The sequence below is a fragment of the Octodon degus genome, unplaced genomic scaffold, assembly GCF_000260255.1.
Source record: "Octodon degus isolate 3935 unplaced genomic scaffold, OctDeg1.0 scaffold00073, whole genome shotgun sequence".
NCBI classification, from domain to species: Eukaryota; Metazoa; Chordata; class Mammalia; order Rodentia; family Octodontidae; genus Octodon; species Octodon degus.
Genome location: NW_004524649.1, coordinates 3604200 through 3628058, shown reverse-complemented (window position 1 = coordinate 3628058; position 23859 = coordinate 3604200). Strand labels below are relative to the sequence as shown.

The following is a 23859-nucleotide window of genomic DNA, read 5'->3' as shown; positions in this document are numbered from 1 at the left end:
TCAGATGACTGCCCTTTATCTCCTTTGCATTTAATGGAGGTGGGCGAGTGGGCTGTTTTTCCTGGTCTTCCTGGTTTCCGGCTTCTTCCTTCGTTAACTTTCCGACAAATTCCCATACTAACTGCGCTCCCTGGCACCTCTCAAGTCTCTCTGTAGTTGCTCTAACTGCAGTCTACCTGTATAGTCAGAAGCTGGCTCCGAAAGATCTTTTCCCTGCAGCGCGTCTGCCCGGTGGAGCGGTCGTCTGGCGGCTCTGTCTATGGCAAGGCTGCAGTCGCTGCAGCCAGCAGCACCAGGACAGCAGACGCCAGCGCTTGCTAGCGCCCGAAGTTCCCATCCAAGGTACCTCGCCGGCTCCCGCGGGTACTTTGTGCTGCGCAGGCGCGAGCCGCAGAGCTGGTGCTGGTGCTGGCGAAATTCTAATGCACCAGTCGGTCGCCCCGCCCACCGCACGTTGGCTCACGTAGCCCCGCCCCAGCGTCTTTGCAGCCGGACGTGTGCACGCACCTCTGTCCCCGGGTGCGAAGGGCGGGGATTTATGGGGGCGGGACCCGCTTCAGCCAATCATCTGCGCCAGACCCGGGTCCGCCCCCGCCCCGCCGGCGGCTGCTCCGGGCCTGGTCCAGTGACTGCGGCCCGGGCCGAGGTGAGTGCGGTTGTGCTCAGTGCTTGGCTTGGTGCCGGTCCTGAGTGAGGACTTGGCGGGGCAAGATGCACAACTGGACCTCAAACCCAGTCACCGTCCTGGGGAAAGGTCTCGGGGAGGGGAAGCCTGGGCCAGTGAGCTGAGGACATCCCACACGGCAGGGTCCTCTCGGGAAGGCCTGGCCCCGTAGCTGGGGCCACAGTGGAAGACAGGCTCCCTTGGGGAGGCCCTCGCCCCTGACCTGGGTACACGGCGGAGGTCAGGGTCCCCTGAGGAAGGCCTGGCCTGTGACCTAGGGACGCGGCGGAGGTCAGAGTCTCCAGGAGGAGACCTGGCCCATGACTTAGGGACACCGCAGAGGGCAGGGCCCCCTGGTGAAGGCCTGGCCCCGTGAGCTGGGGATGCCAGACAGGGCAAGATCCCGGGAAAGGAGGACCTGGGTTGAGAGACACTGGTGCTCCTCCTGGGAGGCGCCAGCATAGAGTGACTTGCAGTGGGAGGCGCGATCCCCAGGCTGAGGGTGGCCCCTGACGGTGACCTGTGCCTGTTAGCCCAGAGCGAACTGGGAACTCAAACTAAGAGCCCACTTGTCCTAGGAGGACTCCCCTGGAGGGCCAGCCTGGAAGGCTGAGAGCTGGCCACACGATGTCAGACAAGATCTGCATCCTGTTGTCCCCTGGTGGGGGCTGGGGTCACTGTCAAACCAGCATACACTCAGGCCTTGTTGTCTGGAGCTTTGGACACTACACACCACCTCCACAGGTACAGGCAGCACCTTTATCGGGAAGAAGGGCGGGACTGGCTCTTCAGACAGTGACAGGAGTTCTGTGCTCAACGTGTGGAACCCCAGGTGAAGTTCAAGATGTGGGGGAAAGGAGGCTGGCAAGAAGGTGAATGCTCTGGAGGGTGAAGAAGTAGATTCAGGGGCCTTGAAAGAGGAAGGTTGGCTCAGGAACAGAAGGTGGGTGAACCCCAAGGAGAAAGTACAACTGGAAGAATCTTTGGACACCTCAGAAGGAGCAAAGGGGGGGGGGGGACCCAGGGCCAGGAGTCCCAGTGGAGTGGGAGGAGTGGTGATGAGGCTCTGATGAGAATGTCAGGGGGCTCCAGTTCTCGATTATGCTTACTGTTCTTACATTAGTTCTGCATCTATGGAACGGGATCAAAGCACATGCCACCTCCAGCTGTTTGTGGGAAGCTCTAAGCACCTGACGCACTGTGCTCATTGTGCGCCTGCCATCTAGGGAAGTCTCGGCTTGGACATTACGTCCCTGGCTCCAGTAGCACAGTGCTAATAGCTATGGACTCCCATGACTTTCCACAGAGTGCCTGTGATTCAAGATACAGTGGGACATTGGTTTGTGTGCTTAATTTGTTCCCTGCTTTTCCAAAAGGTGGCCATGTTTGTGTTTGTGCAGGAAAGATGGTTGTGGTCCTGTTTTTCACCTGCTGTGGAGTTTGCAGACAAAAACAGAATTTTGGAAAATACTTCTGTTTAGTTGTTCACAAGCAAGCATTTGTGAACTGAGGTACCACAGTCAGTGAGATGACATCTGCTGTGTTCAGGGTGTTGCAACGGGGATAGGATTGAGGACTGCTTTTCAGGAAGTTTTTCTTGTGGAAAGCCATGCTCTATTTAGTTGGTTGTTTTTAGCAGCAGTAATGCTTGAAGTCTCCACAGGACCGCCGGCGTGTGTCTGATTTGAATGATCAGGTTTCCTAATCATTGAACTAGGCATGATTGTTGCTGTAACTTACGTTACAGGTGTGGGTATGCCTGTGAGCAAATGATAAATGGCCCAGATAAGCAAGTTGTTTTGTTGCGTTTTGTCAGTCTTAACTTTAGTCATTGATGTTTATCAGTGGGGGAGATTTTGCCAAGACCTTTTGTGCAGTTGTAAGAATGTAGCAGGAAGTAGAAAGTAGAAAGGTATTTATTTTTGGCGTCACACAAGACAAGTGACATTGTGAGTGTGCTCACATCCTCCCAGGAGCCGGAGTAGCCCTCCTCCTTTCTCCTTTGCTGATGTGGATACATGTGCTCAATGTAACTCTTGCTTTTGCTTTCAAAGCTGTTTGGAAAGAAGGAAAATGGAAAGTGGCACGGTTCTGCTGGAATCCAAATCCTCACCACTTCACCTGCTGCAGGAAATGCACAAGCTCCGCCTGCTCGGCCACCTGTGCGACGTCACCATTAGTGTGGAGTGCCAGGGCATCCGAGAAGACTTCATGGCCCACAAAGCGGTGCTGGCAGCCACCAGCAAGTTCTTTAAGGATCTGTTCCTGAATGAGAAGAGGGTGGATGGGGCCAAGACTAATGTGTACTTACATGAGGTGCAGGTGGCTGACTTTGCCTCCTTTCTTGAGTTTGTCTATACCACCAAGGTCCAGGTGGAGGAAGACCGGGTGGAGCGGATGCTGGAGATGGCTGAAAAGCTCAAGTGTTTGGACCTGTCCGAAACTTGTTTCCAGTTAAAGAAGCAGATGTTAGAGTCAGTCCTTTTGGAATTGCAGAACTTCTCAGAGTCTCAAAAGGCTGAGGCCAGCAGTGGTCCCCAGGCCAGTGCTGCAGCAGACTCTGAGGCAAGTTCAGCCAAGGAGAGTGCCCACTGCAATGGTCTTGTGGGCTCCTCAGATCACACAGGGGACAGGATCAGCAACGGCTTGTCGTCGGATATGCCACCCAGGAAGCCCAAGGAGAAGCTAGACAGGAAAAGAGATGTGGCTAAACCTCCCTACTCTAAAATCAGAAGAGCGAGTGGAAGGCTGGCTGGGAGGAAGGTGTTTGTAGAAATCCCTAAAAAGAAATACACAAGACGACTCCGAGAGCAGCAGAAGAGTGCAGAGGACGTGGTTGTGGGGGACTGTGAGCGCCCGCAGGAGCAGCCCAACAGCAGTGTGCCTGCTGAGACTGAGGCTGCCACAGAGACAGTGCTGGATGCGGAAAGGGCACCCCCAGAGACAGCACAGGCTGCAGCTGTGGGCCAGGACTGCCCTGTGGAGCCGGAGGGAGCGCTGCAGGGGGCGAAGGCAGTGGAACCTGAGAAGGAGGCTGAGGGTGAAGGCGACGGTGAGGGCGACGAGGGCAGGAAGAAAAGCAATCTGAAGTGCACGCTCTGTGACAAGGCCTTCCTGTATGAGAAGAGCTTCCTGAAGCATGTCCAGCAGCACCATGGTGTGGCCACCGAGGTGGTGTACCGCTGTGACACCTGCGGCCAGACCTTCGCCAATCGCTGCAACCTCCGGAGCCACCAGCTGCTGGTGCACAGCAGTGAGCGCCACTTCCCCTGTGAGCTGTGCGGGAAGAAGTTCAAGCGCCAGAAGGATGTGCGGCGGCATGTGCTGCACGTGCACGAGGGCGGTGGTGCGCGCCACCGCTGCGCCGAGTGTGGCAAGGGCCTGAGCTCCAAGACAGCGCTGCGCCTGCACTCGCGTACCCACACGGGTGACCGGCCTCATGGCTGCCCTGACTGCGGTGCACGCTTCTCGCAGCCCTCGGCGCTCAAGACCCACTTGAGGTACAGTATTTGGGCTGGGAGGCGTGGGGAGGAGTGGGAAGGCATGGGTGGGCTGGCGGCACTCAGTCCAGGTGGCCAGAGTTGGGTGATGGCTTGGGGACAGCATGCGTTCTCTTCGGAGGAGGTAGCGAGGCACTGGGAAATGGCACTCCCACCCTCGTGGAGGCTGGGGGCAGGAGACCTACCGTCTTTCACGACCCAGAGTCACACTGCAGGTCTAGACCAGCCAAGGGACCCATTCTGGTTCCCTCTGTACCCCCAGGAAGAGCTGGGGACAGTCAATGAGATGACACCTGCTGGCTCTGTGTGCAAGGTGTGGCCTGGTTAATCTGGGATCAGGACTGTACTGTGAAGTTTTGAGCTGTAGGGGGTGGCAGTCCATTTCCAAGTAACTTTCTGTCCAGCTCCAGCCCATTCCCATAGGGCAGTTAAGCTCCTACGCTGTCCCACGGCCACAACCACTCCCAGGCCCGCTGTCCTCAGTGTGGGAAGTGAAAACTCATGCAGGAGGAGTGCGGTGATGCCTGGCTGGTCATGGTGAAGTGCTGGCAGGCACTGCTCGGACACACGCCCCAGTGTCCAGAGCAACTTCTTTCCAGACCAGGCATGTGAGGAATTGAGGGGAAAGGCTTGACCATATAGTATTTTGTCAGCAACTGTTGCCAGGGTGTTGTGCCTGATCATCCTAAAGGAGGAAGTATCACAATTACTAGCTGGCTGTGGGGCACAGTCCCTGCATAGGCCCAGTGGCATGAGCTTTGCACAGTGGGCAAGGCATTGGTCCCAGCTCTATGGACTCACAGGGTACCAGGCCCACCTCCTGGCCCTGCCCAGACGCTCTGGGCACAGTGGGGTGGAGACAGCTCTCGGCCCCTCCCTCGGAGCTGATGGTATTGGCAGTATGGAGTAGACATTGTATTATAGAGTGAGCCTTGAAACCCACCCTGAGTCACCTCTGGATGTTGTGCTTTCAGAATTCATACAGGGGAAAAGCCTTTTGTCTGTGATGAGTGTGGGGCGAGATTCACTCAGAACCACATGCTGATTTACCACAAAAGGGTCCACACAGGTAAATACCACGCTGCGCTGATGCACTCTTTCCTAGCTGTGGAGGGAAACTGCTGGTTTTGCCAGGAGGTGTAGGCTAAAGCCATCCTAGCTTTCTGATCTAGAAGAGTAAAAATCTCATGCTGGAGACTCGGCAGAATCCTGGCTTCCGGGTCTGTTTCCAGAGGTGCAAAACAGGTCCCAGGGATGCAGCCCATTTCCAGGTATCTGTCCTTATAGAAACTGTCCAGACTATGACAAAAGTGATACGCTGTAATTCTGCCACAAGAAATGGTTCAGTCAGCTCCCTCAGGTAGATGTGGGCCCTGGCTTACAACATGGCCATCCAGAGTACGGGCTCTGAGCGGCATGAATATGTCTGGGCTTGGAGGCTGAGTTTAAAAATGCTCAATTAAACCCACAGTTAATCCCAACTCTATGGAAGATCAGAAGAAAACCAACTGCTGTCTGATTCCTTGTTGTGTGAGATGGTGGGATCAACTCCTCTATTTCCCCAAATCCTTCCAGTGTAATTTGAGCATAGGAGGGAGAACATTTATTAATTTGGCTTTATCCTGGATCTGTCTGTGAGCCTCAGCATCCTGTTGTGAGCTACACAGAAACATACACAATCTAACCATGCATGCTGTGGCGATTGTACAGTTCCTTATGTTTTGGACTTCTAAGCACGGTCATAAAGGTGTTGAGTTCAAATGCAGACAAGATGGAGCTGTGCGTTTAGTGTGAACAGGCGTACTGCAGGGGAGCAGCCCCAGGGCCCCGTGGGGCGGGGCACTCTCAGGGCCCATGCATAACCAGAGTTGGTAGTGGATGATAATTAATGTGTTCAAGTTTTGGTAAAGCTAGCATTTTAACTTTGCTCTTTGTGAAACCAGGGCACTCCTGCTCACTAGATGAGCCCAAGCTGTGAGAATGAAAGTCTGAGGCTACAAAAAGTGAGCTGTTCAACTGTTGGCAGCGCCCTGCAGGCTGGAGACTGGGGCTGCTGCCCTAGAGCTAGCTTCGTACAGCATGGCAGTGTAGTATGCTAAGTACAGTACGTACCCACTGAAAACTTCTCCTTTTAACAGTGTCCTTTATTCTGATAAAGATCCACAGCAATGTTTTTTTTTTAAAAAAAAATTTAACAATCCAAACAGAAGTGAAACTGTGTCTTTGTTTGGAGTAAGTAGGTTTCTAAGATGTGAGCTTACCCCCCATGCCTTAGGAGACCTGCGCTTAAGGCAGCCTGAGCCAGCCAAAAAAAAAAAAAAAAAAATTATTCGAAGATGTAAGCTGGCCGAATAGCAGCTGGAATTCCAGTCTCATGGAGTATTTCTTGGCCTTCTAAGGAGGCTCAGCACCAGCTTTCAGCAAGTAGCAAGTGTCCTGTGTGAATTTATGTTTTATAATAGTTTTAATTAGGAGGCCTAACATGCCACCCACCAAGGGGCATTTAAGAGTGTGGACCTACTCTTCCCACCTGCTTTCAATGCGTAAGTATTGCTTCTAATTTTCTTTCATCTTTTCATGTAGGTGAAAAGCCTTTTATGTGTGAAACATGTGGCAAGAGTTTTGCTTCTAAGGAGTACTTAAAGCACCACAATAGAATCCATACAGGCTCCAAGCCCTATAAGTGTGAAATGTGTTTCAGGACTTTCGCACAGCGGAACTCACTCTACCAGCATGTAAAAGTCCACACAGGTATGGCCACAGTGTCCCAGGGAGGCAGTGTAAGGTGGCAAGAGATTTGGCTCCAGGGTTTCAGATTTCCTAGGAAGCATTTTGGAAGCTTTACCTACCTCCCCCCCAAAAATGGTCAAACCCTGATGTTATAATAGCACTTTTGGGGCCTGTTCTGATCCTGAGGATAGAACATTTATATGTGCCCGCAGGGGCCACCCTTGTCACTTTGCAGAAATGAGACACTGGGTGTTGGTGTCACTATAGATACGTACAGCCTACATTCAGATTATCCCTAAGAGTAATGGTGTGTATGCTCATAAGCACACACACACACACACACACACACACACACACACACACAGTTACTAGGGACTTGGAGGTTGCTTCTCTAACTATGGAAAGACAGTGTCATCTCTGCAGATGGAATACCAGCTCCAGGCACATTCTGGCCCACTATTGGTATAGACATGAAGTCTGTGACTCAGACAGATTGCTCCCTCCCGCTGTTGGATTTAGGCTTACGTGAGTGCTGAGGATTTCCAGGGCTTTCGGACAGTGTGCTCAGCAGTGATCACAGCAGGTGAAGGGGTCACTTGCGGACAGTGTGCTCCGCTGTGTAGTCATCACAGCAGGTGAAGAGGTCGCTCTCCCAGTCACTTCTTTCTCTCCGCCTAGGGGAGCGGCCCTACTGTTGTGACCAGTGTGGGAAGCAGTTCACCCAGCTCAACGCCCTCCAACGCCACCGTCGCATTCACACGGGGGAGAAGCCATTCATGTGTAACGCATGTGGACGGACATTCACCGACAAGTCCACCCTCCGGAGGCACACCTCAGTAAATAACGGGCATCCTGGGAGACACACTGGGCTGGGGGAGGCAGTGGCGCCACCATGTTGGCACAGTCCATACTGCACAATGATAGCAGTGTCCCTGGTGCGCGGCCAAATGCTTCACAGCTGTTGGTGAAAGGGGTCTTCATTGCAGCAGTGGCAGAATTTATGTTGACAGTGATTGTGCCAGGGATTGAACTCAGGCCCTTGTGCTTGCCAGGCAAGCGTTTATTCTACTGAACTATCTCCCCGGCCCCGACAAGGATTGTTTTGAGAGATTCCCTTGTTAGGAGTATCTTAAGTTGGGAGATTAGAGAGGCGCTTGTAGTGACTCTGTGCTGTTTGTTTTGTAGATCCACGATAAGAATACTCCATGGAAGTCTTTCCTTGTTATTGTAGATGGCTCACCCAAGAATGATGAGGAGCACAAGACAGAGCAGCCTGATGAAGAGTATGTGCCCCCCAAACTTCCGGATAAGTTGCTGTCCTTTGCCGAAAACGGCCACTTTGACAGCCTGGCCACCATGTCAGGCTCTGCGCCTGCTGGGCAGGAACACAGTGGTGCACAAGCACCCTGCAAGGTAGACACCTCTGTGGTATCCCAGGATGCTCTGCTTGCCACTGCCATGGGTGAGCTTGGTGAGCTGACCCCGCAGACAGACTCGATGCCCACACAGCTTCACTCTCTGAGCAGCATCGAGTGAGTGGTCTGCCGGCAGCAGCCCTGCTCCGCGATGCACAGCAGCTGAGAAGTCTCTCACTGTCCACGTGCAAGGTGTGGGCTGGTGTGGCTTCTGCAGATGCTCCTGACGGAGCACGTTTCCATCACACCAAATGTTTCCCTCGGTGCACTGACTTGCATGATCTCCGCTCCTGGAGCCCTGGTGCAGGCCGTGTGCATTGCCTGACGCTTGGCCCACACTCGTCCACCACACAAAGGGCAGCAGCACCCAGCTCCTGAGTGCTCAGCTCAGTCTTCCAGGCCCCTCCCTGCCTCAGATGCCACGTGCTTCAAAGTGTTTTCTCCCAAGCCAAAATACAGCCAGGACCGTATCATTTCAGCTGCTGCTTCCTTATGGAGCTGAAGCTGTTGGCTCTGCTGTGGGAACCCTCAAAGGACGAGAGGTTACTGCATTCATTCCAAACCCTACTTGCCAGCCCTAAAACAGGAAGGACAAATGGAACTCTCATAAGTGGGCATGTCCCATCTCACATGTGCAGCTGAGTTTGTCAAGAAACCTACTTGAGAAATGACATGTGGCTGTTTAGTTTCATTCATAAAAGGTGAAGGCTGCCCTACCAAAGAATCTAGTGAGGTAGTGTAGTACTTTGGAGAGGCGTGACAAGTGCAGTAAGGGGCTTTAGTGACACGTAGCAAAACATGGGGTGACAAGAGCCAAGTCTTATGTTGTGGAGAATTCATGTTTGTGCTAGGTTTTTCTCACTTGATTTGTCGTTCCAGAACCCCCACCTCTTCCTTTGCAAACTGAGAGGTTGCAGCCAGCTAGCAGTTGCCACAGACCCGCTCCCTTGGGAGCAGCAAGAGCCTCAAAGGGCCCAAAGCCCGTGCATGCCTGTCTCAGACTGTGCCTTATTGGGAGCCAGTTGCGGGCCTCAGTGCTCCTCCGGCTTTCTCCTGCTGAACTAAGTTACTACCAGAAAGGATTCTGCTGTCACTGCTGCTCCAGGGCCCTGGGTATGTGGCTGTGTTTGTGAAAGGCTTTGATCTGAACATAAGTCTAAGCCTATTAGTTTCAGAGGAGCAACTTCAAGGGAGAGTTCTATTCCTGGTGGATTTTTTTCCCCCCGCATCCTTAATTTATTAAACTTGCTGCACACACACCCGTCCTTGTCAAGGAAGGCGCTTCGCCCTTGCACTGAGGTAGGTGCCAGGCTGGCTGCAGGGCGTGGAAACAGGTTCCTTCTGCAGCTGTTGCTCTGACTCCTACTGTGTCTGAGGACCGGGGAAGCCTGTGTGCTTGGCACTGGTGACATCTCACACTGCATGATAGCCTGACTGAATTACTCCAGATTCAGTTATGACCACGTCATTGTGTCCCAGCTGTGTTTACAGAACAAAACCTGGTGACTGCACATAGCCGTTCCAGTCTGAAGAAGAGACTGCACAACTGATGGATTATTTTATGGGATAAAATCATCTTGATGGAAAGGAATTCAAACAATAGAGTATTTTGTTACCTGCTGGAAGAATTTTTGTCTTGAATTTGTTTCTTTAGAAGTTCTGCACAAAGTTGTTTAATGTGTTAATAAATGTCTTCTTTTTGAAGTAGTTCTCCAGGTACAAGTTTATTTATAGGATCATAAATTAGTGTCTGTAGAAGATTAATGTTAATCACATATACAGTGACACTTAAGTCAGGGTCTGCCGAGCTACCTAACTGGACTCCAAAAGCATGCAGGGGGAGATGGGCCCTGCTGTACAGGAGCTGGCAAGGTGTGAACACCAGGGCACTCCTGCCTGTCCCCTCAGTGTGACCAGGGACATGACTTACACTGTATTTGCCTCTGTCCCCTTCCCCACATCAGCGTACAACTGTCCCTGAAAGCAAGGTGCCCACAGTTCCGGGACCTCACTGCAGGAGACGTGTTGGGTCCTCTAATTCTCCCAGTGCAAATACAGCCCCACTGGTAAATGCAAGGCCAACCCAGTATGTCTGTGCCAAGCAGGCGATGAGGACAATTCTTGAGTGGTGTGGCACATAGCTCCCAAGGTGTCAGGTTATGGAGGTGACCTGGGGCCACTGTAATTGTTCTGTGTGAAAGAAACACTCAGCCTAGGCTCTGCAGCCTTTGTTTTTTTTTTTAATTATTATTTTTTAAATTTTATTTATGTGTGTGTGTGTGTGGCCAGCTCAGCCCACCAGGGGGCGGGGCTGGCTGGCATGTGGTGCTGGGGATTGAACCGCAGTCCCTGTGCTTTGCTAAGCTTGTTCTAAGTAGGTGCTTTAGACCACTGAGCCATCTCACCAGCCCTGCAGCCTTTGGTTTTACTAAGCTTATGTACTATACAGCTGGGAAAAAGGGCCAGGAAGTGGAGCAGCCCTCTGGAGACTGCCATCTGTGGTGACCATCTGGGCAGATCTGCCATGCAGTGAGCTGGCCTTGACCGGCATGATGTCACACCTTGTCATATTAAGGACTTACACACTTCTGAAATGAAATGGGCGCTTGTGCAGTGAGCCAGCTCTACACCTTGTGGGCCAGGAACAGCAACAGTATTGTAGCTGGGGGAAGGCACTCATACCAGGGCTTGGGTGCACAGGCAGCCAGATGGGCGCAGAGGGAGCTGACCGGCTACACCAGGCCCGTGGGTCACATGGGTCGCTGGCTGCCCAGAAACTGTCCTCTGGTGTTCTGTACAACCTCTTTCCCAGGCAGCACAGGTAGACCTGACTTCTTCCTGTTAGGAAACTGAGCAGACCCATGGGGCTTTCCATGCCTAACAGTTCTTACCTCTTCTGGCCTGGGACAGCCTGTTCTTCCAGGCGTTCCTCAAGCCTGCTCTGAAATTACTTGAAGAGCTATAATCTGTCAAGGCTGTGCGACAGCATGGCAGGAGGAGCTGGTGCCATACCCCACAGAGCCACCTGTTCCTGGAGACAGGGCCTGGCTTCTGGGGTCCTTGTCTCTGCACAGCACACAGGCCTCCAGCACCACTCCACGTGCAAGTAAGCATGGAGCCCTCAGACCTTGGGGAAAGGATGGGTGCCCGAGGCCAGCAGCTGCCACGCACACTCAGTGACCAGCAGCAGTGGAGCTGGGGTTCCTTTCTGCACCTTGGCCTGCCTGCGTGAGGACCTGCAGAATATGAATGACACTACCTAAACTTTGAGGAAAGTAAGTTACTTCTGAACATGTCAATGTAGGAAAGACTCATTAAGATAGTCATAATTTATACTTTATTTACTGTACAGGTTCACATAAAACAAATACACTCTTTTTGCTAAGGTAGGTTTATTGTTATGTGGTTGGTTGTCATACTGTTGCTTCCTGCAAGGGCAACTTGGGATCTCACAGGCAGGAGCCTGCTGTGGTCTCAGGTCACGCTGCAGTGGGCAGGGCACAGGCATGCGGTGCCGCAGAGCTCCACAGAAGTCTCGAAGGTCTGCGTTTGAACACTGGGAATGCGCAACACCGGAGGAACAATGACTGCACAAGGGCTGGTGCGTGTACTTCGGTTACAGTGACGCCGCCACGCATGGTCACAAGTGTGCAAAAATACTGTTTTCAGATCATTAAATAAAAAAGGAATTCACACAAGCTATAAAATTGTTGCCACAAAAAGCAAAGCTTTCCTGTAAGAAATACGAACTGACTTTAACTATGAAGTGACCCCAGAGCTGCGAAAAGACAAGAACTGGAACATAAATGATCATTCTGTTCTGCTCAGGGATGGCATTCTGAAGTTTGCACCACCACCTCCCGGGCATCCTGAGACCAGTACTGCCCTGCGTCCACAGGACAGCGGGGAAGCGAGTTCGCATGTGACTGCCTGGGCTCTTTTCTCATTCTCCTTTCACTGATTCTGGCAGGTCTGTTCTTGCCATTGTAATTATTTTTACTCTTTTCACGTGAAATATTAGAGTGCCAAATCCTAAGCACTAGACCACCAGGGAGCTTCAAGACTTATTTTTTTGGTATTGGGAATCGAACTCAGGACCTTATGCTTGCCAGGCAGGTACTGTGCTGCTGAGCTATATCCCTGGCACATGAAATACTAGAAACAAAACTTATTTCTTACTCCAGGAAGTGGTCCTAGCATTTATTTTAATAGAAATAAGCCACTTTCTGACTTGGTGAAATAATACAGCTGATGTTTGTGAAAACTATACCTTCTTACAATGGACCTGTGAGGGCTCATGCTGAACGCTAAACAAAACGCCCAGAGACAGCACCTGGCATCTACTTCACAAGGCCAAGAAGAGTCTGAGCTGGTGTACAAACACAGCTCCTTGGTGGCTGGTGCTAAAACGGACTCACAGCCACCTGCCCTCTCGCTCCAGGTGTGCATGAGGCTGGCTTGGAACACTAGGTGCGGCAACAGAAATCACTTTCCTCTGGCCATTCCTTCAGAGTACATTCTACCTGGGTGTCGAGGTGCACCCACTCTGGCTTTGGTCCAAGCCCTCCCCTCACTGATGGGTGCTTTCATTCTAGAATCAAGAACCCTGCAGGTGAAACTCCAGGATCTGTTCCTCTATACCCACTCAACTGGACGCTGGGACACCACCGAGCTTCTGGCACCCCAGGACACTTGGCCCATCAACACAGTGGCTGAGTCGCCCAACAGTGACCTCCACATCAGGCTCAGCATGTGCTTTTCTACTTATTGATGACCTGCTCTCTGTCCTCCTCCTCCAGCCTCTCTGCTGGCCTGGAAAAGCCATTCTTCTTCACAGCAAAAGCCTAACAAGCCTAGCCAAGGGCCACAATGTATGGCAACCTCATCAGGTACTCCTCACCCCCTAAATCTTCACAATTTAGAAAGGGGTGTGTGAGACGTCAGGCAACATATGCATCTCAAACCACTTCCGCACAAAAATATGCACAGGATACTCCGGGAATAGGCCCATGTCTGAGTACAGTACCCGTAATGACCACACGCTCAGCTCAAGAGCACACACAGGTCATGGACCTGAGAGGACAGCACAGGCTGCAATAAACCCACTAGCTCGGACGCAAGCCAGTGCCTGGATGGAGGCAGGAGGCTCACCTGACCAGGCACACTCACTTCCCGTGCCATCCTGAGCACTCAACAGATGGCGAAGGCAATCACACACTCACACACTGACCAGGGAGAGTCCACACACCTGACAAGACTGTCACGAGCACAGCATGGCACACAGTGCAGCGCCTGCAAGTGTACAGACACGAACGAAGAGCAAGACACCCCAATGACTGCACTCTCACCCCACACAAAGCAGAGATGGTCTCCTGAGAAAGCACCAGTTCCGCTTCCCACACATTTTAGAAACTTGGGGGTATGTGCATGAGTGCAAACCCATAAAACCCACCTTGACTTTCATCCACACAAGAAGCCAGTCCTGCCCGTGAGCTGCTCCTGCCAAAGCAAGTGATTCCTGCAGACACTACTGCTTTGAGCTCTGCCACACACATGTAAGCACACAGACAATAGAAAAGCAAAGCAAGCTGTCACTAGCGCTGTCAAAATATTAGAGAATAAAAAGAAACGATTGTTAATGAGGTCATAAATTCATCCTAATATCCACCCCAGACTGAACACACCAAAAGAATACATCCAGATGCCAACGCACAGTCAGTGAAGCATCTCTTAGCGAGATGAGTCCTGCAGTCTAGGGAACAGAGCACAAACACAGCAGCATGAAAGAGGGGCCTGTGGACATCACGGAAGGAAGCTCTGAAGCTCTTCTCGCCTAGCTCTGGGGGCCGAGCATGAAATGGACTTGGTCGTCACGAACACAACAGTAACAGGAGCCTCCACTCAGCCGCTTCACAGTCACGCAGACATGGCGTGAACAACACAGATTGCTGGGCTCACAGGCAACAGAATGAAGCCATTAAATGGGTATCCCATGGGATCACTTTGCCCTAACACAAACTAAAGAGGAAGGCGCTACATGCCATGAAGACAGAGACGCTTCACTTTAGGTCCCCGTCCCCTTCGCCATCGCCCTGGATGGACTTCTTGATACGTAGCAACATAGTGGTCAGCCACTGGTCCAAGCGCGATATCGAGTCAAACTCTTTCACCTGGTTTAAGGAACGAGGATCAGGAATTACTCAGAGGAAACACTCAAACACTATGGCAGTGAGCCATGCTGTTATTGCCCTTCCCGCAATAACCCACCAGCTTCCTTCATTAGCCCACTACAGCGTGGCCTGCGTTAACCCCCAGCACCACAAAAAGCGTTTTAAAACTTTATTTTGCATTATTTCAGGGCACTGGTGCCAGATACCTGTATTTTTTTCCTACTTTGTATATGGAGGTGTGCAAGGAAACACCAAAACTGAAGTGACAGGAAGCCGGACTCGGGGATGATGTGCAGAATCCACCTTGTGGTGGGGGCAGAGCTGGGAGGAGCCAGAGCCGAATGCCATTAAGCATCTTACGGAGCTGCCAGAGAGCACCACTGGAACAGGATGCAAGTGGTTTGGGGAAAACACTAAGTAGGAAGGTATTTTCAGGGTCCTGATGAACATATTTCTGAGAGAGGGACTTATTCTGTGGCTCAGGTCAGCCTTGAACGATGTACCCCAGGCTGGCCTCGAAGTTACAGCAATCTGCCCACCTCAGAGTACTAGGATTACAGGTAGGCACCACCATGCCTGGCTTATAATTAACACACAAACAGAGGACATGGAGTAATCTACTTGATTCTAAACATAATATGGGAAATGATGGCAAAACACAAAAGACAAAGGAAAAGAGATCTATTTTATACCACAATACAATGAATTTAGTCTTTATACTTTTTTATTTTGTACCAGGAATCAAATTTGTACTAGGACCTTGTGCTTGCCAGGCAGGCACTATGCTGCTGCACTACATCCCTGGCTCCAGTTTTTATATTTTTATATCTGAGTTAAGTTTACTTTATATTTATTTATGAATCATATCATTTTCAAAAGAAAAAAACTGAAAAAGCAAATAACCCCAGCACACAGTATCTTCTCTCAAAGGAGCCTCACAGCTAAGCTCATTTTGAGCCTCAGTCAAGAATAGTGATGACAGCTGGGTCTATAACTCAGCTGCACAAACACCTGCCGGGCAGGCACAAGGTCCTGAGTTCAATTCTTGGTAACCCCCACCAAAAGAAAAAAAATCAGATGGCTACTCATGAATGGAACTGCCTGCTGCGGGGAGAGGCGGACCCATAGCACATGGGCTGCAGCAGCTGTCTGTTATAACTGAAAGCTCTAAACGGTTCACCATTACTAGGCTAATTTGTGAAGAAAATAAAAACATGACCTTTGGAAAATACTGCTGGAATCATGTTAAAAAAAATTCAGAATTGGGCTGGTGAGATGGCTCAGTGGTCTAAAGCACCTACTTAAAACAAGCTTAGCAAAGCACAAGGACCACGGTTCAATCCCCAGCACCACATGCCAGCCAGCCCCGCCCCCTGGTGGGCTGCACTGGCCACACACACACACACACACACACACACACACACACACACACACAAATAAATAAATAAATAATTAAAAAAAAATTCAGAATTTATGTAACAGCAATGAGAAGTTGTTTCTATAAAATATATCTTCAAAAATGCACCTAAGGGTCTAACTTACTGCTTCAGTGTAAGCTTCACTGTTCTGTTCTTCATGAGCTTCTAGAAGTTTCTGGTAGCAGTGAAAAGAAATGAAAGAACAATTAACTGTTAGGGCCCTTAAAGTTCCACTTCTAAATGGATACTTTAAACCTTGGTGCCGCATTAAGGGGGTGTCCAGAACCTCAGGGAATGGGGCAAGGGGTGCCCCACCCAGGGGCCTCGCTCTGGAGAGGCACACAGGCCCTGGTCCTCACCCCGCAGGCAGCTGTGCGCTGCGGGAAGAGCAGTGCACTGCCCAGCTGTGGGTGTGAGTGGACAGATGCAAGCATCAATCACGTCATACCCAGACTCATGGAGGCGCCATCACCCAAGAGCAAAGGCTGTTTCTTTAAGGTTTATAATTACTCACTTTCAATAATTTACACTCTCTTGAATCAGTAAATGCTGGAAACATCTCCTCATATTTCTCGAGAGCAAGCTGAGGGAGAGAAGGCATTCATCAACTTTAGATTCACTGGAGAAGGAAGCCTCTGATTCCCCAGTAGCATGCTGCATCTGCCAGGTAGAGAGGCTCTTCCTCAGCTTCCTCCCCAACCCTCAGTGAGCCACGGGACAGATGCCCACGAGCTCTTCCTTCTGCAGCCCCAATGGCCACTTGGTGCCAAGTCCTTGCCCTACCCCCAGATTCCACTGTGATTTCCAGCCATCCTCAGCTAACTCCGCTCCTCAATTGCTTTGCTTTCCTGTTTCCTTCTTAACTTCTCTAGAGCACAGCGTGAAGCAGAGCTTGAGGAGAACAGCCTTCCTAGTCTGGCAATGGGTCCACAGCACTGACTCCCTCTGCAGATGGACTACACACACTCCGGCTGGACCCCACGGAGGACAGCAGTGCGACCTTACCTTGGCGTTCAGCTCGTCCACGATGAAGTGGCAGAGTGCTGCCTTGAAAAAGTAGTCCTTGGCGCTGTATTTCAGCAGAGGGTTGTCCATTGTGCTTGCCCCAACCTGGCACAGAAGGCAGAGTTACAGCCAAGCTCTGCCATGGGACAGCAGCAAAGCCACTCTGCATTCTGCTGCTGCCCTTCAGAAAACACTCACCACCCTCTTGTGGTTTAGCTAAACATTCTACCAATGTCATTCAAGGTTAGGAAAGCTCAAGTAGGACAATGCAAAGGTATTTACTGTGAGCCTATTATAATTAAACTTCTGAAACTTGAAAGCAAGCAAAAGAACCTAAACATGGCCTGAGAAAAATAATACTGATCTAGCATGGAAAGAGCAACACTAAATATTCTTTACATGGAAGGAAAAGAACGATCAACCCAGAGCAGAACACTTGAGGAAAACATGTCATGAACAGGGAAGTCCAGATGCTTGCAAAGACAGAAAATGTGTGCGAGTTGGTACCAGAGGTTGCCCTGGTGGCACACGGATGCTCTCCAATGAGAAAGGCCACAGTAGCAGGAACCCGGGAACAAAGAACACAGCCCAGCAGGCTTTCCTTCTCCTTCTGCATTTCTAAACTGCTTGATGGCAGAAGAAAACTTCCAACACCAACAGATGAGGTTCTAACTCTGCAGCCAAAATACTGAGACAATCACATAGTGAAGGGGAGGGCCATGAGACACAAGATGGGATAAGACTATCTCGCTGAACTGACAAAATCATGACACCAGTCTGGAACAAGCTACACATATATAATGCAATACCCAAGCAACCACTGAAAAAAGCTACTCGAAATCACAGTAAATGAAAGCAAGCAACCTACAAAAGGAAGGATAAAGAAAAGAGGCATGAAAAACAGCACAAATAAAAAGCAACCATAGAATGACAGATCAGACCTAGCATATCAGAAATTAAATGTGTTTGATTTAAATACAATAATTAAGAAACAGAGATTGGCAGAGTACATTTAAAAATGGTACCAACTATAAGAAACTCAAGATACTTACTTCAGTTATAATAATTATAGGCTACTTAAAAGGAGAAGGCTCAAGAAATATGTATAAACGTGGATCAAAAGAAAATGGAAGGGCTAGAGAGATAGCTCAATAGAATAAGTGCTTGCCTAGCAAGTGCAAGATCCTGAGTTCAATCCCCGATTCCGAAAGAAAAAAGAAAAAAGAAAATGGAAGAGAACTGGGTGTGGTGATGCACACTGAGAGGCTGAGGCAGGATGACTACAAGTTTGACCAAGACCTTATGTCAAAACAAAAGCCAAAATGTTTAAAGGGCTGAGGGTATAGCTCAACACAATGGCCCTAGGTTCAATCCCCAGTACTGCAAAGAAAAAAAGAAGAGGTTATAAGGTACACTGAATAGTCTTCAGAGAAGGTATTATCAAAAACAGAACATTATACAAGGATAAAATGGTCAATCTACTAAGAACAGCAATCCAGAGCTGCAAAATTGTCAGACAAAGGCAGAATGAAAGGAGAGTGAGATTTAAGTCCATAATGACACCTGAAGGCTTCGATACCTAACTCTCAACAATGGGCACAAATAGATAGAAATCCACAAGTTCTCAGAGTCCAACAGTCATCAGCCAAGAGGCCTTGACCAGCACACAGAGCAACCATCCAGTGGAGGCAGCGGCGGCAGTGGCGGTGGCGGCAGCAGCAACAGCAACAGCAGCAGCAGCACAGAACAGGCCTGGACAGGCCACCTCCTCAGAGCCACACAGCCTTTCAGCTGCCCTCAGTAAGCCTCTGGGGATGGAAATCACCCAAGGTGTGTTCTCCATCCACAGCGGAATCAAACTGCAAAGTAGCAAGAGAAAGACAACAGGAAAATATCCAAACACATGCAAATTACATAAAACTGACTATATGGGCCTGTGAAGTTTCAAGAGAAATCAATGAATACAATGAAACGAAGGGGCCAGAAGCATAGCTCAGTGGACTAAGCACTTGCTTGGGTAAGCACAGGGGCCAGGGTTCGATCCCTGGTACCATATGCCACACTGGCCCTATCCCTGGGAACACTGAGGCAGCAATGGAGTCCGGGTACAGTGGCACAATGCCTATAATCCCAGCCTAGGGAGGCAGAAATCAGGAGGATCACTACAAGTCTGAGCTATGTATTGAGACCCTGCACAGAAAAACAAAACAAAAAAACCCACACAAAAACTAATTAAATGCATTAAAATTAAACAATATGATACACATATAAAACAGTGCGGCATAAATGCCTACCTGGCAAGTGCAAGGTCACGAGTTTGATTCCTGGTACTGCAATCAATCAATCAATCAATCAATCAATCAATACAGTGCTTAAAAAAGTACCTGAAACCACTTAAGATGCATATACAACAATCAGGAACCGCAGAAAGCTAAGCAAGCTTCCATCACAGATGCCCAAACAAAAAGAACAAAATAAAGCCAAAGAAAGCAGACAGGAAATGAAGATAGAAATCAGTAAAAATGAAAAGAAGGGGGCTGGGAAGATGGCTCAGTAGAATAAGTGCTTCCCTGGCAAGCGCAAAGGTCTGAGTTCAATTCCCGGTTCCGCCAAAGAAAAAAATTTAAAAAAAGAAAAGAAATAGAGAAAAATCATCAAACTTCCACCAAACTATTAAGAATTACCATTAATCCTTTACAAACTCTTCATTCTGAAGACAGAATTATCTAGATTCCAAAACTAGACAAAAGTGTCACACATACACACACACACATGCGCATGCACACATCCCTCAAGATCCATATCCCTTGTGAATATCCCCACAAAACCCTCAGTAAACATCAGTAAGTCTACTCTGGCACCTTGCGAAGGGTTACACGTCATGAAGCACATGTTAGGCTTCTCCTGTCCAGCAGAGGACTGGCCTTGCCTGTGGCTCCTGGAGATTACCTCCAAGGGTTCGAGCTGCCCAGCCTCACAGAACGGGCTGCATAGCGGGGGAAATGTGGTATAGCTTGGCCTAGGTTGAGTGGAGAATCAGGCCAGCTGTGAGGTCACCAACCAGGTCCACATGGCTGAGCCCCAGTAAAAACTCAGGGCAGCAGGCTGAGGGGCCTGCCCAGCATGAGCTCTCGTGCATCACACCGTGTGCCCCACTCCACCAGGAGCAGACAGTGTTCACACCCACAGCTTGCCCAGCCTGCATCACGAGCCTGGCCTCCACTGACCCACATGCGGTCCTCTCTGGGATGATTCTTCACTGTGACAGAATAGTTTTCAGTGAGCTGGGTCCCTCTAGCACATCACTATATTGGAGGGTATTTTGGGGGACACTGAAACTTTGCAGTGACCAAACAGGATTTATCCCAGGAACCTAAGTTTGGTTCTATACCTGAAGATGAATGTAATATACCATAAGGCTGTATGCTCACCTCAGTGGATACATAAATGTTCTTTAAAAAAATTCAAATCTTTTGGTGATAAAACACTGACTAGGAAAAGAAAGGACCCTCCTCAAACTGATAAAACACATTTACAAAAAACCCAGAGCTATGCCAAGCATGGTAGCACAGGCCTATAATTGCAGAACCATGGGAGGCTGAAGCAAGAGGATCACAAGGTCAATGCGTACACATCAGTGAGAAGGCTCTGGGATCAATTACGTGTCCTGAGAGGGGGGGAAGCATCACTAACATCATATGTAATGGAAAGGTCTGAAAGCTTTTCCTTTAGGAGCAGGAACACGAGAACAGGATCTGCTCCTGTAGTTTCATTTAATGTTGTACTGGAGGTTCCAGCAATGAGAGTGGACAAGCAAGTGCAGTAAAGGTCATTCAGACTGCAGAGGAAAAGATAAGGCATGGCTGTTTGCACATGATGTGAGCTTACATACAAAAATATCCCCCAAAAGCCACCTGTTATGGTTTGAGTCTAGTTGTCCCCCCAAAGCCTCCTGAAATCATGGGTGAACCTCTAGACTTTGTGATTAATTCATGACCCAGTGCTGGAATTATGGGTATGAGTCCTACACCTGCCTGGGCAGGCAGCCTGAATACAACATAAGGGAGTCAGACTTGCTCTCAGTTGCTATTTGTTGCCGCTACTCCTCCCATTTACTCTTGTTATTTTGCTGTTTTCTGCTTCCATGAACTGCTGCCCTTTGCCACATGCCACTCTGTGTTGGAGCCAGCTGAGTATGAACTGAAACCTCCACTGTGAGCTAAATAAACCTTTCCTGCCTTAATTTTGGGTACTGTGTATTTTGTTCTAGCAATGAGAGAAAAGTAACCAAGACAGCACCCAAAAATCTATTAGAGCTAACATACAAAGTCAGGATGGTTGCAAGACACAAAATTGTTTTGCAAAAACAACTGTTTAGCTCAGCAGACTAAAACACCTACTTAAGAGAGGCACAGGGACCAGGGTTCAATCCCCAGTGCACCAGCCTGGCCCTGCCCCTAGGGTGTGCTAAGAGGGCAACTGAAACCAGGTGTGCGTGCCTGTAATCCCAGCACTTAGGAGGTTAAAAACAGGAGGATCACTACATCTATGTAGTGAAAGCCTGTAGTCCCTGTACTAAAATACATATTAAAAAACAAACAAAAACTGTATTTCTATATAATTTGAAAAGGAAAAATAAGGAAACTATTCCATTTTCAATAGCATTCAAAAAAAGTAAAATACTTAAGAATATATTTAACCAAAGAATTACAAAGCTTACAATGACAACTACAAACTGCTGTTGAGCTAAATCAGAGAAGATCTAAGTAGATGGCATGGCCCCCTGCGTGGGAAGACTGAGACCTAATACTATTAAAATGACGATCCTCTCTGCTGGACACTGGAGAAAGCCATCCTGGAGGTGCTGTCAGGGCAGATCTGGAACAGCAGGACGAGTACAGCAGGTGGGCCTCCCTGCAGGTGGGCCTGGCCCACCAACTGAAGGCCTAACAGAACTGAGGGCTGATGGGTGATGGATTCACCCTCAGCGCCTGACCACCAGAGCTGCCGCCCCACCTGCTTAGGGCTGGAGACCTGGACTGGGATTGAGCCCTCTTCTCTTTGGCTTGCCACCTGGACCTTAGGACTTTCTAGCCTCCCATCAAGGGAGCCTGCTCCTTAACGTCACCTCTCCTCTTCCTTCTACAGACACAGGCATGCAGGGACACACAACACACACATAGGCACTTGCACAGCTCCCACTGGTACTGTGTGTCTGGAAAACCCTGGTGAGCACATTCCTTAAGGTGATCTTCACATGTAACAGAATCCTTATAAAAACAGAGACTAACAAGCTTATCCTGAAATTTATTTGCAAAGGGATCCAGAAGAGCCAAAACCATCTTGAGAAAGAAAAACCACAGGACAGTTCGTGGTCTCAAAGTTTCCCATAAAGACACAGTAATTGAGATAAACATGGTCAAAAGATGGACAAACCTCCAACTGTATTCACTGCCCACAAATAAAGGCTCATGTAACAGTGAAATAAGTTTCCAGTGAGGGTCCCAGAATCACACAACAGCAAGGAGTCTGCTGATTTCCTCATGCACGAGAATTAAGTTAGACCTGAGGGACTTCTAGGAAGATGGTGGAGGCTCCTAGCTCAGGTGTGAGAGGAAGATCAAAATCTACCGAGACACAGTGAATGCGGGTGGTTCCAGAGGTCTTATGGAGGAGTGCACGTGTGGAACAGAGCCCAGCAGCGGATGCTGTGCTGGCAGTGGTTCCAGCGCAAGTGACCGCCTGTGCCCTGGTTTGGCCAGATGCTATTTAGAGGTAATAAATGAACTCAGGATTCAGAGCAGCCATGGGTCTGGTCCATCTCAGGGCTCCTGGTGTTAAAACCTCATAGTGGCTGGGTGAGGGACAGCCACAGGAGATGTCCAGGGTAGGGAGCCCTGGCCAGGTAGAGATGCCCAGAAGGTTATATGCTAAATGATTCAGGCCCCAGCCCCATGACCAAATGCCAGGGTCAGCCTGAAGCTCTGTGGATTTGAAAGTGCCACAACCAGTACTGATCCGAGAGAGCAGAATGACACCCTGACTCAGACAGTGCCATGCAACTGCAGGCCCCCGAACACAACCCCAGGCTTGAAATCGCAGAGACATTTCTTATTCCCCACTGCTTGTGGGCCTTTCTCTGGTGGTGGTGTCTGTTTTTATTGTTTGGTTTTGTTGTGAGTATGCGAATACTGTGTTCAATTTTTTCTTCTTTCCTTCTCTCCTGCCTTCTTTACCAGTTTCCTGAGGTGTGAGAAACTGGTAAATCCTCCCTTGGCCTTGTTTCTAATCTTTTTCTTTTTCTATTTCTCTACTTTTTCTTCTTACTTTTTATATTTTCTTGCCTTAAGGTAAAATGGCTCTACAGGGAGGATGTTTACTGTATATAGTTTTCTTTTTTTGTTTTTAATGCAGGGCCTTGCTACACAGATTGGACTCATAGTGATTCTCCTGTTCAGCCTCCCCAGTGCTGCGATTACCGGCATGCACCACCATGCCTATTTCGGGGCCAGCATGGCGCATCTGGGATTCTGAGGCCAGCATGGCATGTGGTACTGGGGATTGAGACTAGGTCCTTGTGCTTGCCAGGCAGGTGCTTAGACTGCTGAGCTATCTCTGCAGCCTGTATACAATTTCCTGACTTGATTTAGATTTTGTTGCATACATCTCGTACTTGTGGTTAAAGGTGAAAAATGAATAGTTATCACAGTTTGTCGTTTTCCAGCCTGTGCTTGACACTATTGCTCACTGTCATTTTTAGCCGAGGTGACAGACATAGTTGTGTTCAGTTTCCTTTCCTTGTATGTGAATGCCTAAATTATCTGGGGGTCATAAACAATACTACAGTCCAGTGCCACAGAGCTGGGTGATAGGCCAAACAGGCAGCAACCCTTTATTTCTAATGAAATGAAGAGGCAGAATCCTTTTGTTTTTGATTTTTAAAATTCTTTTTTCTTT

The 23859-nt window shown here is 49.4% G+C and overlaps 2 protein-coding genes across 8 annotated transcripts in view; one reads left to right on the top strand and one right to left on the bottom strand.

Moving 5' to 3' along the window:
• The first annotated feature begins 588 nt into the window (after positions 1–588).
• The window catches only part of Gzf1 (GDNF inducible zinc finger protein 1), a 33807-nt gene continuing 10536 nt past the window's right edge, over positions 589–23859 (top strand). Inside the window, exons 1-6 of one of the 7 annotated variants that reach the window (XR_002821990.1) lie at positions 589–646; positions 2719–4164; positions 5139–5233; positions 6748–6915; positions 7573–7730; positions 8080–9090. Coding sequence is in view for 2 of the 7 variants with exons in the window: in XM_023720111.1 (XP_023575879.1) it covers positions 2738–4164; positions 5139–5233; positions 6748–6915; positions 7573–7730; positions 8080–8430 (2199 nt within the window). In the remaining 5 variants the exon portion in view is untranslated. The other 6 variants (XR_002821989.1, XR_002821991.1, XR_002821988.1 and 3 more) reach the window with 6 other exon arrangements.
• Napb (NSF attachment protein beta) overlaps positions 11651–23859 on the bottom strand; it is a 35174-nt gene continuing 22965 nt past the window's right edge. The window contains exons 8-11 of the mRNA XM_004635577.2: positions 16903–17007; positions 16412–16480; positions 16022–16072; positions 11651–14479 (exon numbers count right to left, since the gene is read on the bottom strand). Coding sequence (XP_004635634.1) covers positions 14369–14479; positions 16022–16072; positions 16412–16480; positions 16903–17007 — 336 coding nt within the window. The 3' untranslated portion in view covers positions 11651–14368. The remainder of the gene's footprint in view (positions 14480–16021; positions 16073–16411; positions 16481–16902; positions 17008–23859) is intronic.